This window comes from Dermochelys coriacea, chromosome 7 (genome assembly GCF_009764565.3).
Source record: "Dermochelys coriacea isolate rDerCor1 chromosome 7, rDerCor1.pri.v4, whole genome shotgun sequence".
Lineage (NCBI taxonomy): Eukaryota > Metazoa > Chordata > Testudines > Dermochelyidae > Dermochelys > Dermochelys coriacea.
The window spans coordinates 39,182,457-39,194,785 of record NC_050074.1 but is presented as its reverse complement, the minus strand read 5'-3'; the positions used below and the strand labels follow the sequence as shown (position 1 = coordinate 39,194,785).

General features: G+C 42.1%; 1 protein-coding gene across 1 annotated transcript; it reads left to right on the top strand.

Annotated features, from left to right (window-relative positions):
- The first annotated feature begins 3,518 nt into the window (after positions 1-3,518).
- HRH1 (histamine receptor H1) lies at positions 3,519-8,293 on the top strand. The gene has a single exon (XM_043519357.1). The coding sequence runs from the start codon at positions 3,697-3,699 to the stop codon at positions 5,137-5,139; it is 1,443 nt and encodes a 480-aa protein (XP_043375292.1). The 5' UTR covers positions 3,519-3,696; the 3' UTR covers positions 5,140-8,293.
- The last annotated feature ends 4,036 nt before the right edge of the window (positions 8,294-12,329 follow it).

The window sequence follows — 12,329 nt, the reverse complement described above, 5'->3', positions numbered from 1 at the left end:
TAAAACTGGTAAAAATAAAAAATGCTTAAAAACAAAAACAATCATTTATATTATCATCAAATTTTTTTTACAAAATTCAGTTTTGCCAAAGTCTATATAAGATATCACATGCATATTTTATGCATTGGGATTTGTTTATTAATCCTGAGAAATCTTGTTTTCACCAGAATTTTTAATTTGAATTTTAAAATTTAGTAAGTTGTGTTATCTCGACTTGGAACCTTTCATGTAACCCTGTGCTGAGGAGGAAGAGATTAGCTATTATGTAACTACCTATAATTTTGATAGGATGCGTTAAATGGCCTCAGATGCAGTCTCATCTGTGGCTTCATTCTTAGGAGTGATTTAACCCTCCCAGTATCAGCCATTTGGCTAGAACATAAATTATGAATTGGCATTGTGATTGGTAATGCTTTATTATTTTGGGAATGATAATTTGGGAGGGCAGCAGTCTTATTCAACTATCAGATAAAGCTTATGAAGAATTATTGGTTTATTTGACACGGATCAGCCCAATAATTAGATTAATGGATGATCTGATATCCATCCACTTTCATTTTGTTATTTATAGGCAGCTTATTTTACTTTGTTTTTCAATCAGTTAATTAAATAAAATATATACAACTGGAAATCTGGATGCACTGAAAGTTTCTTTCCCAGATGTCAGGATCAGAATTATGAGGTACCTGATAGTAAATAACTGAGATAACTCTGTTCTTGTGCTGTATATCTTTGATTTCCATACGTTGTTGGGTTTAGTGAATGCTGCAGATGCCTTTCCTATTCTTGATGTCACTTCCTAAGACGTCTCCATTGGCTAACAAGGTGCTGCGCAAGTACATAAAATATTCTACTTTCTTGATGTTTTAGCCTTCTAATGTAATGTTACTACTTGACATCTGGGTTTTGAGGATATTTGTTTCAGCATAACTGATTATGAGCCCAGCTTGGCCTGCTGTTGCCAGATTATCTGTCTTTGATTGTAGCTTTTCGGGGGTGTTGCTTAATAGTGCAATATCATCAGCAGAGGCTAGATCTTCAAGGCATTTTCCATCTACCCATGTTATACCAGTGCGTATGTTGCTAATACACTTCTTCATTAAGCAAATATGGTAATGCCAAACAGCATCAGAGATAGAATGGAGCCCTATTTCACAGAAGTACCCACTTTGAACTACTCTATTGTCTGATTATTCACCCTTACAGAGCACTTTGCATTTCTATACATGGCCTTAGTGATGCTGATAACTAATACAGGCTGTAATCAAGAAACTGAAAAACAAAGCAGCAGGAGATGATCAAATCACAGCATAATTGATAAAAGCAGTTGGTATAACTACCCTAACAAAACTGACAGAACTGTTGAATGAAATCTGAGAAAAAGAGACCTTTCATGACCAGTGGAAACATGGAATCATTGTCAGAATGTCCAAAAAGGGTAATCTCACTGACTGTAACAACGAGAGAGGATTCAGAGTGGTAGCTGTGTTAGTCTGTATCAACAGAAAGAACAAGGAGTATTTGTGGCACCTTAGAGACTAACAAATTTATTTGACAAGGAGTACTTGTGGCACCTTAGAGACTAACAAATTTATTAGAGCATAAGCTTTCGTGAGCTACAGCTCACTTCAGACACGGCTGCTACTCTGAAATTTATTTGAGCATAAGCTTTCGTGGGCTAAAGCCCAAGTCATCAGATGGAATACAGTAGGAAGATTAGAGAGAGAGAGAACATAAAAAAATGGGGGTTGCCATACCAGCTCTAATGAGACCAATCGATTAAGGTGGGCTATTATCAGCAGGAGGAAAAAAAAACTTGTAGTGATAATTGGGATAGCCCATTTCAAACAGTTGACAAGAAAGTGTGAGTAACAGTAGGGGGAAAATTAGCATGGGGAAATAGTTTTTAGTTAGTTAGTGTAATGACTCATCCACTTCCAGTCTTTATTCAAGCCTAATTTAATGGTGTCCAATTTGCAGATTAATTCCAGTTCTGCTGTTTCTCGGAGTCTGTTTTTGAATTTTTTTGTTGAATAATTGCAACTTTTAGGTTTGTAATCGAGTGACCAGAGAGATTGAAGTGTTCTCCGACTGGTTTTTGAATGTTATAATTCTTGATGTCTGATTTGTGTCCATTTATTTTTTGCAAAGAGACGACTGTCCTATTTGGCCAATGTACATGGCAGAGGGGCATTGCTGGCACATGATGGCATATATCACATTGGTAGATGTGCAGGTGAACGAGCCTCTTATGGTGTGGCTGATGTGATTAGGTCCTATGATAGTGTCCCTTGAATAGATATGTGGACAGAATTGGCATCGGGCTTTGTTGCAAGGATAGGTTCCGGGTTAGTGTTTTTGTTGTGTGGTTGCTGGTGAGTATTTGCTTCAGGTTGGGGGGACTGTCTGTAAGCGAGGACTGGTCTGTCTCCCAAGATCTGTGAGAGTGAGGGATCATTTTTCATTTATCATTTGTAGATCTTTGATGATGCGCTGGAGAGGTTTTAGTTGGGGGTTGAAGGTGAAGGCTAGGGGCATTCTGTTACTTTCTTTGTTGGGCCTGTCCTGTAGTAGGTGACTTCTGGATATTCTTCTGGCTCTGTCAATCTGTTTCTTGACTTCAGCAGGTGGGTATTGTAGTTGTAAGAACGCTTGATAGAGATCTTGTAGGTGTTTGTCTCTGTCTGAGGGGTTGCAGCAAATGTGGTTGTATCTTAGAGCTTTGCTGTAGACAATGGATCATGTGGTGTGGTCTGGATGAAAGATGGAGGCATGTAGGTAAGTATAGCAGTCAGTAGGTTTCCGGTATAAGGTTGTGTTTATGTGACCATCGCTTATTAGCATCGTAGTGTCCAGGAAGTGGATCTCTTGTGTGGACTGGTCCAGGCTGAGGTTGATGGTGGGATGGAAATTGTTGAAATCATGGTGGAATTCCTCAAGGAGTTACACTACTCTCTGTTGTAGGGAAAGTCTTCTGAAACATGATACTATGCAGGATGAAAGAGGCAGTGAATGTAAAGATTAGAGAAGAACAAGCTGGATTCAGGCGCAAGAGATCCTGGTGTAGATCAGATATTTAAACTGAAGATAATCAGAGGATGTATAGAATGGTAGTCTCTCCATCATCTCCCCCACCCCATTATCAGTTTCAATGATTTTCAAAGTTATCTGATAGCCTACATAGACATACATTGTGGAATATTCTTCAGACCTATAGGATCCCAGCTAAAGTTGTCAACATCATTAAGGCCATATATATATTCCTCATACAACTCAGTTGACCTTTCTAAGCCTTAGTTAAAATTGATTAATATTTGAAAAGCCCTGTCAAAGGGAAGATATTATGCTAAAGTGTGCAGTATTATTTTTATTTTATTGCAATTATTGAACTGAGGGAGGTTGTGGAATCCCTGTCATTGGAGGTTTTGAAGAGCAGGTTAGATAAACATCTATCAGGGATGGTCTAGGTTTAGTTGGTCCTACGTCAGTGGGGGAGAGGGGCAGGAAGATGGACTAGATGTCCTCTTAAGTCCCTTATAGTCTTACAATTCTATGATGCTATTTTTTTCCTCTTACAGAGTCACCAAAAGAACCAGAAAGCAACACACTATAAACTCAACCAGGCTTGTAAACAAGAGTGGATTACCAAGATCCTGACATCTGCCCTGATTTCTGCTCTGTGACCTTGAGCAAAAGATGTGTGAGATCAGTAAAGACACAACAAAGAACTTAACAGAGGTTCACTCAATCCCGCTAGGTCTGAGCCTGGGCAGCATCTCACTGATCACAGTCATCATGAATATTTTGGTCCTATATGCAGTGAAAACAGAAAGAAAGCTGCATACAGTTGGGAACCTGTACATTGTCAGCCTATCAGTCGCAGACTTTATAGTTGGTGCAGCTGTTATGCCGCTGAACATTATGTACCTACTGAATGTCAGATGGGTACTGGGCAGACCAGCCTGTCTGTTCTGGCTCTCAATGGATTATGTAGCCTCCACAGCCTCCATCTTCAGCCTTTTTATATTGTGCATAGATCGTTACCGTTCAGTTCAGGAGCCACTCAAGTATCTCAAGTACCGGACCAAAACTCGAGCATTGGTAATGATTTCTGGAGCTTGGCTGGTTTCTTTTCTGTGGATCATCCCAATTCTAGGCTGGCATGCTTTTGCCAATGATGGGAGATGGCAAGTGGAAGAATGGATCTGTGAAACAGAGTTCTCAAAAGTCACCTGGTTTAAAGTGTTGACGGCCATTGTCAACTTCTATATCCCATCTTTACTGATGTTATGGTTCTATGCAAAAATATACAAGGCTGTCCGGAAACACTATCAGCACCGAGAGCTCATCAATGGATCATTTCGGTCTTTCTCAGAAAACAAAAGTATACATCATGATAAGGTGCAGGAAAAGCAAAACATTTTCAACAAAAAGCCAAATAAAGGTATAAACACAGGTCTTTTGAAAGGAAGCTCTGTAGACCCTTGCTGCAATGTAAATCTCTACTTCCCTCAGCCCAAAAGTATGGGGGCGAAGCTTCAACTCAGCAGCTTTGACAAACCCCCAAAGGCTCGCATTACAGAAGGTGACAGCAAGGTAGTAAAACTGAGCTGTTTTCCCCTTGCCATTGCCCAGACTCAGCCAGGACCAGATAAAGTGGGACTGAAGTATGTGTCTGTCAAGAAGGGTCCTTGCTCACAGGCTTCAGAGTTAAGTGATACATCAGATGAGCACACTTTCATGGAGGGGGCCTCCTGTAAAAATGACTCTGATCCCACCCCGATCCCAGCAACTTCTAGGGCTGAGGAAAAGACTAACAAAGACTTTGCAGGCCTCAGTTACCTGAAGAGCACCTGGCTGAGACTGCGCACCCAGTCCATGCAAGGGGTGCATGTGAACAGGGAGAGGAAAGCAGCCAAGCAGCTGGGTTTCATAATGGCAGCATTTATGCTGTGCTGGATTCCCTATTTTGTGCTATTTATGGTAATAGCCTATTGTCAAAGTTGTTGCAACCACAGTTTCCATATGTTCACTATTTGGCTTGGTTATGTGAACTCCACTTTAAATCCATTCATCTATCCCCTCTGTAATGAGAACTTCAAGAACACGTTCAAAAAGATCCTTCATATTCACTCATAATACCACATCAGGCTATTTATATTTGGGGTGGGAAAAAAAGTGAGTCCATGATTTTTCAAAGAAAAACAAATTTCCAGTTTCAAAGGAAATTATGAATGAGGTAGAAAGGCTTTAAAAATGTAATCTGTAGAACTATCAAGTGAAAACAGGAAAAAAATATTTACATGACAAATAAGAGCTTTAAAGTTCAAAGTATTTAAAGGGGAACTGGCTTTGACCAGGATTCCTGAAAACTCAGGGCTCAGTCTCAGGACTGCTATGCTAATGTACATATTTTACAGTGAGTAAGACTTCCTCTTTCCATTATGTGGAACATAAATGGAGAGAGAGACAGAAATCTTCAGTGGTTATGAGCTAATTAGATATGGAAAGAAAAAAAAGACTTCAGTTTGTATGTTCACTCTAATGTCTTCTCAAAAAGAAAAAGAGTACTTGTGGCACCGTAGAGACTAACAAATTGAAGTGATCTGTAGCTCATGAAAGTTTATGCTCAAATAAATTTGTTAGTCTCTGAGGTGCCACAAGTACTCCTTTTCTTTTTGCGAATACAGACTAACACGGCTGCTACTCTGAAACCTGTCTAATGTCGTCTGTAACTTACTTTTTTTTTTTTTAAGTTAACCTGGGAACATGCTGCTTGTTAAAGGCACTGATCTCCTACAAGACATGGTATTTCGTGTAGTCAAAGTATGACCCTTGACCTGTTTGAAAATGTACCCTATTTATTTATAAATTCTCCCAGAATCATGCACTTTTAGAGATACCAAGTTGCATTGTTATGTACTATAGAAACCTTTGATATTGTGTTTGTGTTGATTTCCAGCAGCATTGTTCATTTTATTAGAAAAGATATCAATATTTTTTCTATATGCTAAATATTTTACCATATTTATAAAGACTTCTCTTCTAGCAAAGGTAACTATAGTATGGTGGGTTTGAGAATACAATTGTTTCTAAACTTGCACTGTAAAGTAGATGGAGGATAATATACTTTTTCTCCTTCCTACAACTAGGACATAGCCCTAGCAAGTTCCCCTAAAGCTGGTACAAATATGCTGCACTACATTAGGTGAACTCTTCACACAAAGCTGCAAACAGCAACTGATCTTTTCAAGGCAGGAAAGTGAATAATTAGAGTACATTTTCCTTTCCCGTCATTTAAGTTTAATTGCATTTTACAAGCCACACTGTAATGGCTAGTACACATTTCCTGAACTAAGCTATGAATGGAACACTTGTGCCAAGAAAATGAACAGCTTGATTTGGAAGGACTGGAGAGGCTTGCAGTCAGAGGTGACATTAGCAATCTGACACTTGCCTATGCATTGGCAGATTCCTTTGCCCCCTATATCTACAGTGTACCAATAATCCCCAGAACCAGACATACCCTTCCACACAATAGGAATGAACTCTGCCCCAGTGAGTGCATTTAGATATAGATTTCTAAATATGTGTTAATAAATATCAGAGAAAGACAATAAAATATAGTTCCTTAAAGCAGTAGTTTTCAACCTGTGGTCCGTGGAGGTCTGCAGATAGTGTCTAAGATTTTCAAAGGGTTATGCACCTCCATTCAAAAAATTTTAGGGATCCACAAATGAAAAAAGTTTGAGAACCACTGCCTTAGAGAATGTGTATGTGGTGGCATATGTGAAAGGTCCACTTACAGCTAGGCTTGCAGTATACCAGAACAATTACACCAAAACTGGGTCATACAGAGGGTGGGGAGCATTTCTGGACACATTTTATGTGACTATCACATCACACTATGATAAAGGTACATCCTCCCCAATGGGAATATTTGAAAGAATCTTTGCAAAGAGAATCTTATGTATTGTCCATCCCTTCAGGGTGGCTATTTCCACGTGTACTGAGATGGCTCTTGACCCTCTGCTATTATTCTATCCGCTTCTATAAGAAATACAATGACCAGACTACTTTAACAGGTTGTCAGTGCAGCAGTTGGGAAGGTGCTTCCCAGTACAAGCAGATAGACACACACTACCTCTGCTCATGTTAGCGTGCTAAAACTAGCAACGTGGCTGCAACCACACAGGAACTGGCTTGGGCTAGCTGCCCAAGTACAAACTTGCTTAACCCCCTCCGTATATACTTGGGCAGCCAGACCAAGTCACTGCAGCCAAAGTGCTATTTTTAGTGCACTAGCTCGAGCAGAGTTAGTCTACATCTGTCTAATGGAGCTGGGACGCATGCCCGAGCCAATGTGACATACTGGAAAGGTGGGTGTGTGGAGATTAAATATTTATGCATACCCTGCAGTCAGGAAGATGAATGGCCTCATTTTCAGAGCTATCTCCAAAATTCAGTGTAAAGTTTAAAAAGTAACTGTCCTCCCCACTACTAACCTGGTACGTTTGCCTGCCACAGAGAGCAGTTACTGTTTCCTGATTGACAAACAGGAGGCAGGTGCATTTGATAGTGCTCAATTAGCCTATGTTACAGTACAAGGGGAAGATTGTAGCTTAATGGTTAGAGGGTAGCTGGGAGTAAGAACTCCTGGGTTGTATTTCCTGCATGTCCACAGGCTTGCTAAATGACTTTGCACAACTCAGGACCTCTGTGCCTCACTCTCTTCATCTGCAAAATGAGTGTTAAGATTTACCTAGCTCACAGGGGTAATGTGTGACTTAAGTAATGAGTGCAGAGTGTTTTGAAATCCTGAGATGAAAGGTGCAATGTAAATGCACAGTATTATCATCCTCCTTCAGTTATCTTATCTGCCTTAAGATCCTTAACACTATCAGATGTATTTAAAGACCTCAGTATTAAATGAAGAACCATTAAATATGCACTTTTCTAAATGGCTGACTTGAGGTCCAGAAAACCACACCTTCCAATGAAAGACAAGATAATAGATTGAACTTATCAAAGAGGAGTATAAGAGGTGACTTGATTGTGCTCTCTAAATATCTACACAGAGAGAAGATATCTGATATCAGGGAGCACCGTAATCTAGCAAAGGCTTAACAAGATATACAGACAGAAGTTGAAGGCAAAAAAATTCAATTTGGAAATGACAACTTTTTAACAGTGAAAACAACTTTTTAACCATTGGAACAGCTTACTGGAGCACATAGTAAATTCACCACCACTTGGAGCCTTTCAATTGATACTGGATGTCTCTCTAGGACATGGGTGGTTTCAGAGTAGCAGCCGTGTTAGTCTGTATTCGCAAAAAGAAAAGGAGTACTTGTGGCACCTTAGAGACTAACAAATTTATTTGAGCACAAGCTTTCGTGAGCTACAGCTCACTTCATCGGATGATTTTGGTGGAAAAAACAGAGGAGAGATTTATATACACACACAGAGAACATGAAACAATGGGTTTATCATACACACTGTAAGGAGAGTGATCACTTAAGATAAGCCATCACCAGCAGCGGGGGGGGGGCGAAGAAGGAGGAAAACCTTTCATGGTGACAAGCAAGGTAGGCTAATTCCAGCAGTTAACAAGAAGTAAAACTATTTCCCCATGAAGAAAAGGAGTACTTGTGGCACCTTAGAGACTAACAAATTTATTAGAGCATAAGCTTTCGTGAGCTACAGCTCACTTCATCGGATGCATTTGGTGGAAAAAAGAGAGGAGAGATTTATATACACACACACACAGAGAACATGAAACAATGGGTTTTATCATACACACTGTAAGAAGAGTGATCACTTAAGCAAATGCGGTTATATCATAGCACTTGGCTGTAGACAATGGATCGAGTGTTATGATGTGGATGAAAGCTAGAGGCATGTAGGTAGGAATAGCGGTCTGTAGGTTTCCGATATAGGGTGGTGTTTATGTGACCATCGCTTATTAGCACCGTAGCGTCCAGGAAGTGGATCTCTTGTGTGGACTGGTCCAGGCTGAGGTTGATGGTGGGATGGAAATTGTTGAAATCATGGTGGAATTCCTCAAGAGCTTCCTACAGCCAAGCAATGCATCCGATGAAGTGAGCTGTAGCTCACGAAAGCTTATGCTCTAATAAATTTGTTAGTCTCTAAGGTGCCACAAGTACTCCTTTTCTTTTTGTGAATACAGACTAACACGGCTGCTACTCTGAAACCTATTTCCCCATGGTATTTCTCCCTCCCACCCCACCCCCCACTGTTCCTCTGATATTCTTGTTAACTGCTGGAATTAGCCTACCTTGCTTGTCACCATGAAAGGTTTTCCTCCTTTCCCCCCCCTGCTGCTAGTGATGGCCTATCTTAAGTGATCACTCTTCTTAGTGTGTATGATAAAACCCATTGTTTCATATTCTCTGTGTGTGTATATAAATCTCTCCTCTGTTTTTTCCACCAAATGCATCCGATGAAGTGAGCTGTAGCTCACGAAAGCTTATGCTCTAATAAATTTGTTAGTCTCTAAGGTACCACAAGTACTCCTTTTCTTTTTAGGACATGGGTGGGCAAACTACGGTCTGCGCCACTCTCAGAAGCAGCCGGCACCACATCCCTGAGGCCCGGGGGTGTGCAGAGGGCTCTGTGCGTTGCTCTTGCCTCCAGGCACTGCCCCCCGCAGCTCCCATTGGCCGGGAACAGGGAACCACAGCCAATGGGAGCTTTGGGGGAGGTACCTGGAGGCATGGCAAGGGGAGCACGCAGAGCCCTGTGCCCTTCCCTTCCCCAGGGGCCGCGCAGGGGCATGGATCCAACTGCTTTGCATCGCGGCATAGGGCCAAGTCAGGCATGCAGGGACCCAGCCCTGGCCCCGGTGTGCGCCGCTGCCACCCCAGAGCTGCCTTAGGTAAGTGGTGCCAGGCCAGAGCCCAAACCCCTCCTGCACCCCACCCCCCAACTCCCTGCCCTGAGCCCCCTGCCTGCACCTTGCACCCCTCCTGTACCCGAACCCCCTGCCCTGAGTCCCCTGCCACACCCTGCATCCCTCCTGTACCCCAACTCCCTGCCCTGATCCCCCGCCATACCCCAACTCCCTGCCCTGAGCCCCCTGCTGCACCCCTGCCCTGAGCCGCACCCTGCACCCCTCCTACTCCCCAACTCGCTGCCCTGAGCCTCCTGCCTGCACCTCGCACTCTTCCTGCACCCCAAACCCCTGCCCTGAGCTCCCTGCCGCACCCCTCCTGCACCCCAACCTCCTGCCCTGAGCCCCCTCATACACACTGCACCCCTCCTCTGCCCTAATCCCTTGCCCTGTTCCCTTTCCTGCACACCACACCCCCTCCCACAGCCCGCACTCCCTCCCGCACCCCAACCCCCTACCCCGGATCTGCATAAAATTTCCCAACCCAGATGTGGCCCTCGGCCCAAAAAGTTTGCTCACTCCTGCTCTAAAAGATATGCTCTAGTTCAGGGGTTCTCAGTCCTCCACAAACAAATGTCAGGAGGTTGTGAGCACTATACCCTTTCCATATTGCTAAAGGGATAGACTGGAGGGGGATTTAGAAGGGTCCTGCCTAAAGGTTAAGAACTAATTTATTGTGCTTGATACTGTTCTCTTGCGCAGTGACGAAAAATAATTTCCTCCACTATAGGATTCACTGTGTTATGCAGAAGATCAAACTACATGGTCATAAAAAGAAAAGGAGTATTTGTGGTACCTTGGAGACTAACAAATTTATTTGAGCATAAGCTTTTGTGAGCTACAGCTCACTTCATCGGATGCATGCAGTGGAAAATACAGTGGGGAGATTTATATACACAGAGAACATGAAATAATGGGTGTTACCATACACACTGTAACAAGAGTGATCAGGTAAGATGAGCAATTACCAGCGGGAGAGCGGGGGGGGGGACCTTTTGTAGTGATAATCAAGGTGGGCCATTTCCAGCAGTTGACAAGAATGTGTGAGGAACAGTGGGGGGGGGGGTGGGAAATAAACATAGGGAAAATATTTTACTTGTGTAATGACACATCCACTCCCAGTCTTTATTCAAGCCTAAGTTAATTGTATCCAGTTTGCAAATTAATTCCAATTCAGCAGTTTCTCGTTGGGAGTCTGTTTTTGAAGTTTTTATGTTGAAGAATTGCCACTTTTAGGTCTGTAATCGAGTGACCAAAGAGACTGAAGTGTTCTCCAACTGATTTTTGAATGTTATAATTCTTGACGTCTGATTTGTGTCCATTCATTCTTTTACGTAGAGACTGTCCAGTTTGGCCAATGTACATGGCAGAGGGGCATTGCTGGCACATGATGGCATATATCACATTGGTAGATGCGCAGGTGAAGGAGCCTCTGATAGTGTGGCTGATGTGATTAGGCCCTATGATGGTATCCCCTGAATAGATATGTGGACAGAGTTGGCAACGGGCTTTGTTGCAAGGATAGGTTCCTGGGTTAGTGGTTCTGTTGTGTGGTTGCTGGTGAGTATTTGCTTCAGGTTGGGGGGGCTGTCTGTAAGCAAGGACTGGCCTGTCTCCCAAGATCTGTGAGAATGATGGGTCATCCCTCAGGATAGGTCGTAGATCCTTGATGATGTGTATGGTAACACCCATTGTTTCATGTTCTCTGTGTATATAAATCTCCCCACTGTATTTTCCACTGCCTGCATCCGATGAAGTGAGCTGTAGCTCACGAAAGCTTATGCTCAAATAAATTTGTTAGTCTCTAAGGTGCCACAAATACTCCTTTTCTTTTTGCGGATACAGACTAACACAGCTGCTACTCTGAAACCTGTCATTATATATGGTCATAATGGTCCCTTCTTTTGAATCTATAAACCAGACATCATAGTAAAATCATTGAAAATTAAGGTTCCAAAATGATGTCCAGAACAGAGGATATACCTTTTATGAATTAGGAATATGTAAACAACTTTAGCAAATAAAAGTATATTTGTTAACTGTATTTTAGTATCTGGACATTTTTCCTGCATAAATCTCATTCATAATCTTATTGAATGGTAGCAAAACAATGAGACAGGGGCCAGTTGCCATCATCACCCTGACTTTTATACTGCCTGGTACACAATGGATCAGAGTGCGAAAGAAAAGTATGAAACTGTCCATTTTAAAATCCCTTTGATTTAGCTGAGTAACACTTCAGTGTGCTAGTGGGATAGAGTGTCTGCTGACACATCTATACAGCTGACTCTGGATGTAAGAGAGGTGATAGTAGGCCTTTGGTAGAGAAAACTAGAGTTTGGGACGGGGATAGTCTGAGTGGAAGACAGCGAAACCTGGTGTAAAGTAATTGGCAGTCAAGCCTGAGGGGAAGGTT